The 17,018-nt window shown below is 40.5% G+C and overlaps 1 protein-coding gene across 9 annotated transcripts in view; it reads left to right on the top strand.

Annotated features, from left to right (window-relative positions):
• The window catches only part of ptprq (protein tyrosine phosphatase receptor type Q), a 297,632-nt gene that overhangs the window by 9,824 nt on the left and 270,790 nt on the right, over positions 1 to 17,018 (top strand). For all 9 annotated transcript variants that reach the window (XR_010976839.1, XM_068050461.1, XM_068050464.1 and 6 more), the window contains 4 exons: positions 324 to 470; positions 1,056 to 1,173; positions 2,419 to 2,676; positions 4,100 to 4,317. Coding sequence is in view for 8 of the 9 variants with exons in the window: in XM_068050461.1 (XP_067906562.1) it covers positions 324 to 470; positions 1,056 to 1,173; positions 2,419 to 2,676; positions 4,100 to 4,317 (741 nt within the window). In the remaining variant the exon portion in view is untranslated. The remainder of the gene's footprint in view (positions 1 to 323; positions 471 to 1,055; positions 1,174 to 2,418; positions 2,677 to 4,099; positions 4,318 to 17,018) is intronic.

The raw sequence follows: 17,018 nt of genomic DNA, 5'->3' as shown, positions 1-17,018 counted from the left end.
GAGCATGTTGAGAAGGGCCCCCTGAGCCTCCTGCTCCATTTTACTTACCCTACCTCCCCGCCACCTTCCCGCTCTTTGTGGGGTGTAAGATTCTGGCCAATGACTGTAAGTACTTTGGGGTGTCTAGTGGCTGTGAAAGGTGATATATAAATACAAGGTCTTCCTTTCTTTCTTGATTGTGAAGGAAACTGCTTAACTGTTGTGATACTGAAAGCATAGTATTCTCTACAAAACTGGAGACTTTTGAACAAAAGCAACAGATTTGTTAATGTGTGCTACCATATAACTTTTGATATAACAGCTAAATAGCATATATTTTCCAGTGCACAGGTTGTTTGGATTGCCCGTTAGCTACGAACAGCTCAACAATGACAGTTTTGGTTGAGTGGAATCATTTTCCTACTGGAGTACAAGCAGACAGTTATTTGATCACTTATGGAACATTGTCTCCACTTTTTTCCAGTGTTGTGGTAAGATCAGTACCATAACTAAATCTTGCTATGTCATTTTGTAAACTATTATGACAGATTTAACCAAGGATGTTTTTGTACTCTATAAAGCAAATCATTTCAGATTTGGAGAGCAAGTTTTACTGGATTGAGATAAGTTATTGACCATCTCTAGATGCTTACCCATTGTCTCTTGAGACAAGGAGGCCAAAGAAAGAAGAAGATTGAAGATAAAACCAGAACATTCAATTAAAGTAGATATTCAAGCACATTTGATAAATTCAGTTATTAAAACTGAAAGATAAATACATAATTATAGACATGCATTAAGTCACATTAATTTATGTTGTAAATGATCACATGGAAAATTTGTACTGGTCTAAATGAAAACAAGGCACCAAAGTCAGATCTAAGGGCTTTGTCTACAATGTTGTAGAACTTTGAATGTATTAGTAAATATTCCAAATATAGTTTGGGTGAATTTAAGATATTGTTTCAGACATCAAATAATCAAATAAAATCATTTTCTATGCATAATCACAGACCTGTTTAAGTATTTTGCTCTATTAGCAGTAATCATTGTACACTTTTCCTTCTGCTGTTCAGAGACCTGTTCATGGATCAAGTATTATCCTAGATAATCTTCAGGAAAATATGAACTATTATTTTACCATACAATCAATGCGAAATGGAAAAATCTTAGACAATAGATCATTCACTACACGTAAGTACTAGCTTGCTGAAATAATGTGATTTGCAGTCAGGTAGCCATGTAGTGGACTAAGAAAAAAACACAGCAAAATATATTCTGTCATGAGTGTTTTCCCTGTAGTAGTAATGCAAATTTTATAATTTTACAAATGATCTAATATGAGACTGGTGTGATGGCACAGTGTTAGATTATTAAACCTGCTGTGCCAAGGCAGTGGGAGGATTCAGGGTTGCTTTTACTCCACTGGTGAGTTCCTGCTTTTGGCTGTTCTACTCCCTCCCATGGTTCTGCTGATAACTTAAAAGAAGCACTGGCGGAAGCCTGCAAGCCTGGGAGTTAGTTTTCACCTGCAGGTTAGTTATTTGAAGACCAGGGATATTGCCAAAATGACCAAAAAAAGGCACTTAATTAATACTGTGCTTCACAACATGGCTGTCTGAATATAAGCAAGGATTGAATGAAAAATCACACTTATCTATTCCTTCCAGAGATCCAATCCATCTGATATCTCAAGGATGGATTCTCCTTGCCTTGAACCTATGAATACATAGATAAACTTATATTTTACATTATATTTTGACAGGTGATTGTAGGCTCAATCGTGCTTCAAAATGTGAGCACATGATTTAAGCTGCAGCTCCAGTGCACTGAGGGAGTGCTGCAATATCAAAGGGTACCATACTTTGGATGAGAATTAAACCAAGACACTGCTTGCCTATTCTAGTTTTTCCAGATGCATGTTAAAAGATTTCACATAACTGTTAGGAGCTTTACTGATATGCCAGCCAACAATCTGCCCTGAACCAACTTCACTTAGAACTGATTAATTGGCTATTCGTCTCATTGCTGTTTAGAAAATCTTGCGTGCAAAATGGTGACCTTGTTTGCCTACTTAACAGTTACTGTACTTCAAATTTAATGTGAAATGCTTTGAGAAGTTTCTGAAGCACCTGGTAAGGCTCTATTATAAATTCTATCCATTGTTCTTTCTGTCCCCTTTCTACCACAGAATAGAATGTTGCTTTTTTTAACTTTTGAGTTCTCTACTACTTTCAATGGTACACACTACAGTTCACAATTTTATTACATTGAAAACCACTATAGAAAAATTAAATTAAAAGTCCAAATTACTTATGATTCAAGATTCTTTAATGGTGTATTGTTACACAGTTGAGAAAGTTTAGAAAAAAATCATTTAAAAGTTGACATTTGCAAACTGTATAGTGAGAAAAATGTTAACATTTTCTATTTCTTCAGGTTTGCTTGGAGAAAGTGTCATTAAAACAAATGTTTCAACAACAACCGCTTCATTCAATTGGAGTGAGTTTGGGACTGGAAGATTTATTACTACAATAAGCCTTAATTTCACTGCATACACTGTACCACCAATTACAAATAATTATGTATGGAATCAGTTAAAGCCTGGAACTCTGTATAACGTCTCTTTGGAATTCAAGGAACTACATCATGAAGAACTGTCTTTGACACAAATATTTTTTATTATCATTGAAACAGGTACAAAAACTGTTATATATGAATCGTCTATTTTTCTACTTCTGTAATGATTTAATTGTTCTGAATATTTTGAAAGCTTTTGTTATGTAAGTAAAAATTGAAGTGGTTTATAAATCTCAATAAATCAGTTATCATATGAGTTTCAAATGGGAGCACTTTGAAAGTAAGCATCCCACATGGCCCTATACAAAAAACAAGCATATCCTTCGTCTCAGGAATCATTAGAGGAATTTCTTTTAGTTAGATGGTCATCTCTAATCTATTGTTATGGCAAAATGCTAGTTTATAGGAACAGCAGATGCATTGAATCACTCCAAGCTATCAGGGTTTGCGTAACTATCTGCTATTGATGCAAAGTTAAACTGAAAAAAAATTATATCCTCTTATTTAATAGTAACCTGTTGTTAGAAATAGGCTAATAAATTCACTTTTATGCTGTTGGAGAATGCTTTTACTGTTTAGAATCAGTATATGTAAGTTTATTGGTGTTTTGTTAATAAAGAGGCTTGAAAGTGTACGCACTGTTCACTCAAATATTTCATTTAAATCATTAGGTAAAAAGGAAGTTTCGCCAGCCGCTGAGATATATGCTCATTAGGATTTTTTATACTGTTTTAAAGTATCAACTGGTATGGCATGTGACATTTTTTTGGTCAGACAGGATTCTCAACATGATCATGACCATGTTTAATAGTCTCCAAATCAAAGAAATCCATGTAGATAGAGCCTCTATTTGTCTAACATGAAGTGAACAATCTCTTAGATTTACTGAAGTCCAGAATTTAGGGGTAGATTGTCAGGACCAAAGATTTAGGGACTCATAAGTGTGTGCAGGGTTAAACTAAAGTTTAATCAGTTAAAACTGTGCAGCTTGCCACTCCAAGGCACTGGTCAGCTTCTAGGATCAGCCTATCAGTTAAGGCATTAACTTGCAGGGTTATCTGGAGCCAAATGGAAATAATTCCAGTGACGGGTCTATCCCTTTAAATGCCCTTAATGAGATCAGCTGGCTGGTTAGTCAACAGTGTCCAGTATTTCAGACTTGTCTGGGTCAGGTAGCAGATTGCTGAGGTTGCCACAGAGAGTTGACAGCTCCAATTTTCCAACACTAGTTGTGTTGATTTTGGAGCCAATTTGATTCCAAGGATATCCAGTTTACATTTTCTTTTCCTCTCTTCTGGTCTCCTGGAGGATAATCACTAATTGGGCATTAGACAATGGATAAATGTGGATTTTAGCCCTTGCTAGATAGACAGGAGTACACATATGTGGCATGGTAATCAGCACAACTAACCATAAAAGATTTAAAATCCTTACTGCAATCCTCACAGCACATATCTTGTCCAAGGGTCAAATTTCTCTAATTCCATAGGTGGACCTCTTAAAGTTTAACTCGTTAATAATACAATTATTACACTTGTAGCATCGTGCCCTCCTGGCTGGGTAGGATCACTCTATAGTTGCTACTGGATCAGAAAAGATTACAAGAGGTGGAAAGATGCATCACACTTCTGTGAGTCAGCAGCTAATGGAGCTCACCTTGTTGATGTCAATACGGAAGAAGAACATAAGCTTATATCTTCACACCTGAGGTCACTGAATGGCCTCAGCATGTTATGGACTGGTCTAAATGACATTAAGGTAAGTAGGAAATCTTCTGTAATATTTTGAAAATCATCAGTGATGAAGCTTAAAGGGCCACACATAGAGAATGACCATTTGGGCAAGGTACCAGAGAGTTTCTGACACTTGTGGAACCATACTTAGCTTTAGTTACTGCCTTTATAAAAGGAGAAAGGGCTAAGCACAGAAAATTTGGAACAAAATTTATCAATTAAACATCAAGGTGTCGCACAGTTCATTATCGTGTTGATAAGCTAAGCAAACTACCTGAATTACTGACTTTGTTCAATCTAAATAAAGGCCCTGAATCCTGGGCTAGGAGCCAATTTAAGTCAATAGAATGCTCAAAATGATCACATAATTCAAAGCATTTTTTTTAACTTTAAGAAAATGATATATTACTGGCTGCCTTGATGCAATAAATAGTTCTGCTTTTGCTTCTGTTTGGTTGATTTTCTTTATTTTAAATGGAATAAGTGTCTATTTCCCATCTTCTTACAAAAGTTCAATTTCACGTCAGTTTCAACTTTTCTAATAGTTATTTTATAATCAAGAGCAATAAAAGTGGCCAATTGAAAAAAACCTGCTTATGTAGCATACTGCCTGTTTAGCTCGTAGAATGCGTCTGCAGTATGTCGGTACTGCATTAATTTTTCAAACTTTCTCCCACATTTTGTTCCTTTCAATTTAAAAATTGCCAGAAGACTAGCTTAAAATAGGGGTGGAAACAGGTGGGAGTGGTAGGAAATAAGCAGGCTAAGATATTTAGTTTTGTTCCATCATATTTCAGGTTTCTTCTGGTTGCTGAAATTGTCCTACAATATAATTGAACCTATTTCAGCAGAGGTTGCGTCCATGAATGCCTTAAGTCACAGTTCTAAGCATAACTTAAGGACAATAGATCATGGTTATTATGTATTTCCCATAAACCTTTCAACATTTTCATGTATTAGAGCATAAGTTTTGAAATATCTTTAAACACCATGCATGCTTCCAGTTGGGAACATTTAAAATTTTTCTTGAGGTCTTTGGAAAAGTTCCAACTACAGCTAGATCGGCAGGAAATAGAAATGTTTCCTTTACAGTTTGTATCATGTAGTCACATGTTCAAGATATCTTGGCTAAGGAAGATTGAAATGTAGTCTTGTGCTTGAGCATTTTAGACAATATCAACAACTTGTATTTACATTCAGAGTCCAAAGGTGTTTCAAAGAACAAAGAACAAAGATAATTACAGCACAGGAACAGGCCCTTCGGCCCTCCAAGCCTGCGCCGATCCAGATCCTCTCTCTAAACATGTCGCCTATTTTCTAAGGTTCTGTATCTCTTTTCTTCCTGCCCATTTATGTATCTGTCTAGATACATCTTAAAAGACTCCATCGTGCCCGCATCTACCACCTCCGCTGGCAATGCGTTCCAGGTGCCCACCACCCTCTGCGTAAAGAACTTTCCACGCATATCCCCCCTAAACTTTTCCCCTTTCACTTTGAACTCGTGTCCTCTAGTAATTGAAACCCCCACTCTGGGAAAAAGCCTCTTGCTATCCACCCTGTCTATACCTCTCATGATTTTGTACACCTCAATCAGGTCCCCCCTCAACCTCCGTCTTTCTAATGAAAATAATCCTAATCTGCTCAACCTCTCTTCATAGCTAGCGCCCTCCATACCAGGCAACATCCTGGTGAACCTCCTCTGCACCCTCTCCAAAGCATCCACATCCTTTTGATAATGTGGCGACCAGAACTGTACGCAGTATTCCAAATGTGGCCGAACCAAAGTCCTATACAACTGTAACATGACCTGCCAACTCTTGTACTCAATGCCCCGTCCGATGAAGGAAAGCATGCCGTATGCCTTCTTGACCACTCTATTTACCTGCGTTGCCACCTTCAGGGAACAGTGGACCTGAACACCCAAATCTCTCTGGACATCAATTTTCCCCAGGACTTTTCCATTTACTGTATAGTTCACTCTTGAATTGGATCTTCCAAAATGCATCACCTCGCATTTGCCCTGATTGAACTCCATCTGCCATTTCTCTGCCCAACTCTCCAATCTATCTATATTCTGCTGTATTCTCTGACAGTCCCCTTCACTATCTGCTACTCCACCAATCTTAGTGTCGTCTGCAAATTTGCTAATCAGTCCACCTATACTTTCCTCCAAATCATTAATGTATATCACAAACAACAGTGGTCCCAGCACGGATCCCTGTGGAACACCACTGGTTACACGTCTCCATTTTGAGAAACTCCCTTCTACTGCTACTCTCTGTCTCCTGTTGCCCAGCCAGTTCTTTATCCATCTAGCTAGTACACCTTGGACCCCAAGCGCCAAATGAAATAAGGTGGAAGAACTGACACCAAGTCATGGAGGAGCAATTAGGTGACCAAAAATTTTGTTGAAAGATACACTTTCAAGTTTTTAAAGAGAAGACAGAGGAGGAGAGGTGCAAGGATTTAGGGAGGGAATTCCAGAGAGAGGGGCCAAGGAAGCTGCACTCTCTATTCTCAATAGTGGAGTGAAGGGATAGGGTGTGTGCATAAAAGGCCAGAGTCAGAAGACCAAAGGATACGGAGCAGTTTTCAGAAAATGTGTGGAGCAGGGCATGGAGGGATTTGACGATGAGGATGTTAAATTTAACACAATGAGGGACTCGTATTTATAGTGGGTCAATGGGGGTCGTTAGTGGGCAGGTAGAATCTAGTGTGGGACAGGATACAGGCAGTTGCATTTCAGATAATTAAAGTTTTTGAAGAGTCGAGCCTGGGAGCCAATAAGGAGGTCATTGGATAAATCACTAAAGATGACAAAAGTATGAATAAAGGTTTCATTAATGAAAGGGCTGTGATAGGAGCAGAGATGAGTAATACAGTGGAGTGTGAATAAGCTATTTTAGTGAAGAATAGTATGGAGAGTTTGAATCAGCTTTGGGTTCAACAGAGTGCCAAGTATTTTCATAGTCTGATTTGACTTGTGAGAAAGGGGAAAAGAAGTGGAGTTTATGGCAAGGGTCAAAAATGATGGCTTCAATTTTCCTGATATTCAGTCAGAGAAAGTTATGGTTCACCAGTTGATGTAGGATAGGCAATCTGACAGTACAGAGATGGTGAAGCAGTTGAGAAAATTAGTGGAGAAATAGAGCCGCAATCTGGTTCTGTCCCAGTGGATGATGCCACTGAGAGGCAGCATATAAATGAAGTGGCCAAGGATATATCACTGGGAGAACTCCAGAGGTTACAGTGCGGGGGCAGGGTGAGAAGTTGGAGATGAGCTGATAAGGGTTAGTTAAATAGTTCAATAGTTAAATAGCGAGAAGTATGTCTCATTTACACTTATTTTATTGTTATGGAATAATTTTATTTTGTCAGCCAGCTTCACTTGCATCACAAATGTGGTATCCATTTGTTTGTAATGTTTTGGGTAAGGACATTTCCTGATATATTTTAATTATAAACTTGTTTTAACTTTGCACTCTAGGACTATTAAGAGGTGCATTCCAAATTAAGTATAAAATGCCATGTTGTATTTAAATGCCTTTTTATATGCCAGTCAGATCAAATTTCTTTCTAAATTTGTTTTCTAAACAGCTCTACAACTGACAACCCATTAATAGGGTTATGATGAGCAAATAATGATATATTATTTCCAGAATAGAGAGCAGATGGAAGGCACAAATTTAAGAAAACCCAGAAAAGCATTAAATGAGAACGTGGAGAACCATTTCTTTATGGAGTTGGTGATTTGAGTATTGAATTCCCTGTCACAAATAGTTGTTGGAGTCCACAAATTCTTTCAAAGGGGAATTAGAATAGTTGCTTAAAAAAAGAGACTACTAGAGAGTAAACGGAACAAGTAGAATGGGGGATTTGACTCGGTGGTTCATGTAGAGAAAATCACTGGGTCAGACTTGATTGCCGAATGACTTGTTTCTGGCTGTAACATTTCATAGTTCTATGTGGGTTTTCATCACAAGCTGTTGAATATTTTAGGCAGCTGTTTTATACCATTGCCTTTCTGCGGGAGTTTGTAATTTTAATTAGCCAAGGGAGTGCTTAATGTTTATTTTGGGAGTGTATAATGAAGAATTTAGTGATGAATGGATGCTAGTTAGGATAAGCTTACTTTCTGACCAGATCATCACATTTTTAACCTTTTCCACCGCTGGAAAATATACACAAACATTTAATTTGGAAAGCCAAATATAATTGTTTTTATTAATTAATACAATGGCAATAACATTACATAAAAATGACAACATTGAAACAGACCATTTGGTCCTACCAGCGCATATTGTCCACATGAGTCGTAGCCCTAATCCCATGTGCTCATTGCTATATGCTTAGTGAGATCGTTCATGTGAAAATAGGCAATATGAACGCCCCACATTAATTTAAGAATTGCATGGCAAGACTTCACATTTTAAGACTTTTATTCTAACAACTAAAGTAATAGAAATCCCCGTTAGCTAAATATTACTTTGTAAGTAGCTGATATCCCAAATTACAAAGAAAGGTATTTTCCTTACCTAATAAAATACTTGAAAACCTCACACCACACTTATCTGTAACACAGTCCTTTTTGATGGTGCCAAACTCCTCCAGTTACAACGGGTTGGATCTCTTAGACCTTTTAAAAAAAAAATCACGGTCCTCTTCACTCACTTCTCCGAGCATTTACGACCTGGATGTAGTGAATAAGGCATTTTCTTCTACTTCTCCGCAAGCTTCAACTTTCAAAACAGGTTCAAATCTTTGCAGCCTTTTGCTGTAGCTGGAGCCGGTTTCCGAGAACAAGGGTTCTCTCTCTCTCTCTCTCTCTCGCAAGCTGCCACCACTGGTTGTCTTCCTTTCTAATAGCCTGCTGTGAAACTGCATCTGCTGAGTTCCCTTCTTACTGTCTCCCTTCAGAAGTCTGTTAAATTTATCCGGACTCAAAAGTCAATAACTTATTGTACTGTTCCAATATGAGAAGTCCAGAAGTCTGGTTTCATAGAGCCACGTGGGCCTTCCATTGCTCCCTGGTGTTAACAACTGCCTGGTGCACTAACATCTTCCAAATTACTGACTCTTTGTTTTACGACCCAAAAGTCTGGGAGGGCGAAACCCATTGTTCTTCAGGTGTTAGCCCTGCATTCCCTGTTCTTTTCAAAAGAAAGTCTTTGATCTCTGTTTTCTGTTGTCTGTCTTGTCCTTTTGCAGAGTGGAGGTGAGGTCACCCGACCTTCTGAACTCCATCTTGAACTATTAAAATTCACAATTTTTAGAACATAATCATGTTACAAGGTCCAGTGTTCATAACATAATCTTTTTCCATATGCCTTTACCCTCTTTTCCTTCAGCTACATATGTAACCTATTCTTAAATGCTGTACTCCTCTGTTCTTCAATCACTAACTCTGACAGTGCATTCCACAGCATCATGACCCTCTCCTGCTCTCTGCCCTGAGTCTCTTGTATTTAATCTTATTCTACACCATCAACCATTAACAAACATTTGTTTCGATCAACTTGTGCCATCAAGGCCTGTAGTAAAATTTCACTAGAGCAGTATTTGTTTTAGGACAAAATCAATGGCTTTTCTTGTTTTTAATTCTCACAATTTATTGGACTGCCAGGAAATCTGTCAGCTCCTTGTATTTTTAATTGAACATCAAATCAAATACAGTAAGTATTTTCACTATTACTAAAAGTGGGGAAAATTTAAGTCATTTACAGAACGAATGCCATTTTGATGTTATCTTTGTTTTAATACATCTGTAGGTCTATTCTGAATTAGCACCGGCGATGCTTAACTCAGTATTTAAAAATTTGTCATTGAAACGTGGGCAACACATATATTGCCCATTTCTAGTTGCCCTGAGAACGTTGTGGTGGACTTTCTCCATGAAACACTGCAATCCTTCTCCTCATGGTGCTCCCATGATTGTGTAAGGTAGAGAGTTCATTGATGCTCTCCCAGTAATAATGAAGGAGCAGCAATATATGTCAAAGACAGCATGGTGCATGGGTTAGAGGGGAACTTGGAGGTAATGGTGTTCCAATGACATTGCAGTTCTTGCCTTTCTTGGTGGTAGAGTTTGCAAGGAAAGGAGGTACCGTTGGCATATCCTTGGTGAGTTGCTGGATTGCATCCTTTATGTTATACAGACTGCAGCTACAGTGTGCCTGTGATGGATATTGAGTCCAGTTATAGGACACTGATCCACTCAACTGCTTTTCCCTGGATGATATTGAACTTCTTGAGTATTGCTCTGACTGCAATCACTTGATAAGCAAGGGGGTGAAAAGTTATCAGGGGCAGGCGGAAATTTGGAGTCGAGGTTACAATCAGATCAGCCATGATCTTATAGAATGACGGAGCAGGCTTGAGGGGCCGAATGGCCTACCCCTGTTGCTAATTCGTATGTTTGTATTTCCGTCAATTTACTGACTAGCTTGAGGAAAGGCTTTGAGAGGTCTAGAGATGAACAACGTATCATAGAGTATCCAACCTCTGCCCTGATCTTGGAGCCACAGTGTTGATGTGGCTGGTCTAATTCAACTTCTGAACCAAGGTGACCCCCTAGGATAAAAACAAGAAATGCTGGAAATACTCAGCAGATCTGGCAGCATCTGTGGAGAGAGAAGGAGAGTTAATGGTTCAGGTCAGTGACCCTTCATCAGAACTGACCTGAAATGTTAACTCTGCTTCTCTCTCCACAGATGCTGCCGGATCTGCTGAGTATTTCCAGCATTTCTTGTTTTTATTTCACATTTCCAGCATCTCCAGTATTTTGCTTTTATTATATGACCCCCTAGGATGTTGATTTGGGAGGCTTAATGATGCTGGTGCTGTTGTAGGTAGGGGAGAGATGGCTGGGTTTTCTGATCATTGCTTGGCACTTAGGTGGCATTAATGTTTTCTGTCACTTGTCGGCACAAATCTGGATGCTATCCATGTCCTGCTGTAGGTTGGCATGGTCTATTTAATTATTACTAGAGTTGTGAATGGAGCTGAAAACTCCATTATTGTCAAGGAAAACCCACAGTCCTGATCTTGTAATGGAAAGAAGGTCATTGATTAAGCAGTTGAAGATGGTTGAACCAAGGATGTTTCTCTGAGCAACTTCTGCAGCAGTGTCCTAGGGCTGTGATGTTGTCCTCTGTCTTCCACAATCATTTTTGTATCAGATATGACACTGGCTACTGGAGGGTTTTTCCATTCACCTCCATTGATCACAGTTTTGCTTTAATATGCAGATTATTGTTGCAAATAAAACAGCTTTTAATGTTTCAGCTGTTTATTTAGAAAAGGGGTGAATTTTATTTGTTTTGTTGCCATCTGTTTTGAATAAAATAGTCTTTTAGAGGAGAGCAATGCAAGAGCTCCTCCTGATGGCTGTGTTGATGGCAACAACCTGGAGTTTTTTTTCAAATGGGCAGAACACACCAATAGATAGGATAAAAGAATAGAGTCAGAGATTGATAGATTTTTGTTAACCAAAAGTATTTAAGGGAAATGGGAAACAGCATGTATATAGAGTTAGGTTGCAGATTTGCCATGATCTCATTAAGAGGCAGAACAGGCTTGAGAGATCATCTTTGTTTTATATTCATTATGAAATTGTAAATATCTCTATAAATAACTCATTTGTTATTTTTCTACAAATAGCAAACAGAGAAAAACCTTTCTTCCTGCAGATTACTGCTGCCTTCTGAAAATAGAAGTTTCTTTTTACAGAAAGCAATGCATTCATCTGAAGGATCTCAGTTTCCATTACTCAATGCTACAATCCAAAACTGATGAAGAGGGGATTAGAAGGATTATCGGTGCTCCCAGCTACTTGGCTTTATGTGGTTTTGGAAAAGCTATTGCTAAAAGAAAAATTAAACAAATTAACAATTTTATCAACTAAACTTTGGCATTAATTATAACTTACATAAATGCAGAAAGGATTACTATATGCAGTAAATTCAGAACATAGGAGCAGGAGTAGGCCATTCAGCCCATCGAGCCTATATGATCAATATGATCATGGCTGATCAGCCACTTCAATGCCTTTTTCTCACACTAGCCCCATATCCCTTTATGTCATTGATATTTAGAAATCTGTCAATCTCTGAAATTAATGCTTTTAGTTATTCATTTAACAAAACAACATTAGAGTTCATTGACAAAATAGAGACATTCCTTAAGCAGAGCTAAATGGAAATTTCAGCCAGGTTGTATAGTATGCATCAGACACAATCGGCTGGATTTTCCAGCAGGCATCAGGACCCTGATGCCAGGCCCATATGGGGGGCCCAGGCTTTCAGGAGGCGGCCTCCTAATTGCTAGCCGCCTCACTTGTTGTCCTATTAAAGATGGCATGTGGGCTCTTGAAGTTGCAGGTCCAATCAGAGAGCCCGCAGCAATGTCAGACCGTCAGCCTCACCGGGAGCCTGCTAAGGCAGGCAGGCAAGCACAAGGGCGCCTCAACCCAGATGTGCCCTTGTCTGCCTGTATAGAAGTGATCAATTAAAGAGCCCCAAAGCTGGTCGGGCCATCAGGTGGAGAGGAAACTCCTCTGCAGGACTATTAATATCTGGGGCTGCAGCCTTTCATCTCTCTGGCCTTGCCATTGGGGCATGGAAGTGCTGGCTCTGACGGCCCCTTGGCTTTCTGCTGGGAGGCCACCTCGATTGAGCTGGCGGCCTCTGCACACGACGGAGGACTGCTCCAATGTCAGTAAAATACTGGTGCCAGTGCAAAACGTTGCCTAAGTGAGGCCTTAATTGCACTGGTTAGATGCCCGCCCAAGTGGAATGGGCAGCCGACCAGGTTTCCAGTTCACCCTGGGAAAGTTTCCCAGATGTGGGGCTGCGTCAGGGAGCCATCCCAATGAGGCTGTCCCCTATTTTCCTGGCCTCCAACTCTGTCTTCACAGAGCCAGGAAAATTTAGCCCAATGCAACTTATCTCAATGCTTAATCAATTGTTGATTCTGCGGAATAAATCTCTATGTAAAACAGGATATGCTGTAAGATGAGAACTGCATTTAAAACTGTTACAACCAGGTGAGAAAGAAGTCTAGGGTTCCCTTTCAGCCTTCAGCTGGTCTTACTGTGAAAGGCTTTTATTTTTTAACACACTGTGTTTTTAGGTCCCCCTTGGTGAATCCTTGTTCACCGCTTTCCAATTATAAGGCAAAGAAACGAGCACAAACAGGCTTTCTTAGGTTTAAAGAAGAAAGGTGAAATTTTATTAAACTTAAACTCAAATTTGGTTAACGCCTATGGATATACACTGCGCCCCACGCTAGCATGCATACGCAATGCACATATGCAAAATAAAGACAGAAAAGAGCAGAAGAAAAATAAAGTGGAAAGGTTTGAGGCAATATCTGAAGAGTTGTTGTTATGGTTCTTCGAGCACACTGTAGCGTCCTTAATTGTAGGTAGTTGTTGCTGGTCATTGGGGCCCAGTATTCTTTTTAAAAACCTTGTTCACTGTAGGAGACTTTTCTCTCTTAGGGTTCATGTATCTTCAGTTGGTTTTTGGAGTTCTGTGAGAAAAAGATGGGAGCAGACAGGAGGAGTGGAGGTCTGGTTCAGTCCAGGAGCATTCAGCTTTCTGCAGGTTCAAACACTGTCACTCCAATTTAAAACTCTCAGTTCAAACTCTGCAACAGCCAGCTAGTCATGTGACTAACTGGTCTGACCACATCTATTTGTGGATTGAATTAGAGCAGGGAGTAGATCCTTTGTCTACAAGCACGTCGGTTAATATGCAAAAATGTCTTTCCAACTATGGGCCTAGCAACCCCTTATAACAGGTCTTCTCTTCTTCCCAGCACAATTTGAAATTGAATATCCATATGGTGAAATTAATGTGCCACATTCTTGGCAGGTGGGGTTGTGCAGGTTGTGCATGACACCTCCACACCCAGATGAATGAAATGCAATTTGGGAAAAGGCGCATTTCATTAAAAGGGTTGAAATAAAATATATAAGATACAGAAAACCATGCATTTCTCTCATTCATTTCCATTAATTCATAAATCCTAAAACATATTATAAATGCCTGTCTTTTCCTGGTGCCAGTGCTGCTTTAATTTCCCATTTTTGGAATCCCACTAACCATGTGACTCTTTGGGGAAGTTTTTCTTCAGTTTGCCTGTTGCCATGACTGCCTAGGGTCTTTGTTCCTGCTGATGTCTGCCAAGAGGTGGGGTGGGGGAGGGGGTTAGATTTAATTAGCCCTAAGTTGGAATTTTTTTTCCAAGAGAGTTAGCTGTAAGCAGGTCTATCCTGAATTCTCTTTCGGTGCTTTGCTGGGTTGAGCAAAGGCTTTTGACTTCAGGGGATGGGTGGTTCCCTTTTTCTCTGACTGTGGGGGAGAATTCTTTGTTAATCTCCCCTTTGTTCACTGGGACACTCCTGCCTGCAGCTATCTGTGTAGACTCTACTTCACTCCCCTGTGGCACTTCGACTAGGTGAGGCAACACCCTCACACTTTCTGTGCCCCTTGGAGGTCTCTTTTTGTCTCTGCAGGTTCCTGTAAATGCTGTCAGCAACTCTGGTGGGGTGCTTCTCATGAATGCATTTACATAGGAGGATGTAGGGTCTAACTTTTCACATTTTTCGGGGTTGGCTGACCGGACAGTAGGGGTTTTCATCTGGGATTCCTCCCGGACTTCCTTTAACCTGGTCATTTTTTCCCCTTCTCTGTCGAACCTATTGCCACTCTTGTGCCTGCCTGTCCCCTTTTGTTCTCGGCGGGGGTCCCTTACAGTTCATCAGGCCTCAGCTGGAGGGTCCTCCTAACACCGGTACAAGACTTAGGGGTGCAAGTTTCATGGTAGGTTGGTATTGCCCCTCAACCTGGCACATGTGGCAACTCTTGCAGTACTCCACCACATCTTGGTGGAGTTTTGGCCAGTCATACTGCTGTCTTATGCGGGTTTTGATCTTTTGTATACCGGCATGTACAGTTACTGTACTCTCGTGGGCCCGTCTTAATATTTCTCTCCGGTACCTCTATAGTACCACTAACTGGTGAACTACTGTCCATTCCTTGCTCTCAGCGCTGTGAGGAGAATTCCATTTCCTCATCAGTGCCTCATTCTTTAAATAGGACAATCAGGAACTCCCTCTGCTTCACTTTCAAACTGGGCAGCCTCTCGAGTGCAAACTCTCGCAATACTGGGTCGGCTCACTGAGCCTCACCTGGGGAAAATCCATTTAATTCATTGCCTGGGTCTCCTAACTTTCCAAAGAAAGTCTTGGACAGGCAGATCTCATAGTCATTTGCCTGCAGTGCCAGTACAGTCTCCTCTGGGGGTGCTGGTTTGATCATGGCCTGATCCACTACACATTCAGGGACTCTGCAGGAGACCGTCTCTTGCCAGGGCCCTGTCTCTCTGACCCCCTGCGGTCTTTCTTTCACTACTGGGGGGGCGGGGGGGGCTACCACCTTCACCGCCGCCAGATCATTACCTAGGAGCAGGTCAACCCCTCCATAGGCAAACTAGAGACAATTCCTATGGTCACCGGTCCTGAAACTAGGTCACGCTCCAGGTGCACCTGGTGTAAAGGTACAGGCATACACTGCCCTCCAATACCATTCACCACCATTCTGGTGTTCACTGCACTCTCTGAGGGAAAGGTCAGGCCTTTTTCCAGTAAAAAGGATCCAGTGACCCCTGTGTCCCTGAGAATCACTATGGGCTTGCTTGCCCCACTCGAGGGATATGGGGTTACTTTACCTTCAGACACAAAACTCTGATAGCCTTCAGGAATCCTGTTAGCTTTTCCTGCACTGGCCGTCGTAAGCTTCCTGGGTTGCACTCTTATTGCAGTTAAAGCCAAAGCTTGTTCTGCTGTGCTTTCCATCAGGTTCGCTTCTTCACTGAGCGGGTATGCCCTAATTAACCCGGCCGGTTTTCCCTTTAGTTTCCAGCAGTCAGCTTTTAAATGCCCTGCGTTATTACAATGGAGGCATACAGTTCTCCAGGTCTCACTCTTGCTCACAGAACCTTCCTTTTTGGCTGGAGGAGGGCCCCCTGTGTCTCCTGCTTTCCATTCTCTCCCAGGACTCCCTGGGTGGATATCACCTTCCCACCCTTTGTCCTTTTCGGACTTGTGGGGGCAATTAGGAAATGTTCTCCCCTGGGAAACTGACATATAAATTACAGCAAACTCATCGGTCAGAACGGCTGCTTGCCGGGCTCCCTGAACCCGCTGCTCCTCTACATGTTCTTTATGGAGAGTGGGAGAGAATTTTTTAATTCCTCTAACAGAATTACTTCCCTGAGCTTCTCATAGCTGAGCTGTACTTTAAGAGCCCTCAGCCACTTGTCAATAACCAGCTGCTTACTTCTTTCAAACTCTAGATACGTTTGATTAGCTTGCTTCTTGAGAGTTCTAAACTTTTGGTGAAAGGCTTTGGGTACTAATTCATATGCCCCTAGGATAGCATTTTTGTTCAGTTCATAATTTGATGAACTCTCAACTGGCAACAGGGAATAAACCTCATGGGCTTTTCCAGTTAGCTTGCTTTGTAGTAAAGGAGGCCAAGTTTCAGCTGGCCATTTTAGCTGCCTTTCCAGTTTCTCAAAGGCACATCCTCCTCATTGAATTTTTCTCAAAGGCACATCCTCCTCATTGAATTTTGGAATTAGTTGAGCTAGTTTTACAATTTTTTACCCAGCCCTGAATTATGCTCCTCTATATTGGCCATACTTTCACTGGGGTTACTC

This window comes from Heterodontus francisci, chromosome 18 (assembly GCF_036365525.1).
Source record: "Heterodontus francisci isolate sHetFra1 chromosome 18, sHetFra1.hap1, whole genome shotgun sequence".
Lineage (NCBI taxonomy): Eukaryota > Metazoa > Chordata > Chondrichthyes > Heterodontiformes > Heterodontidae > Heterodontus > Heterodontus francisci.
This window is presented reverse-complemented; position numbering and strand designations above follow the sequence as displayed.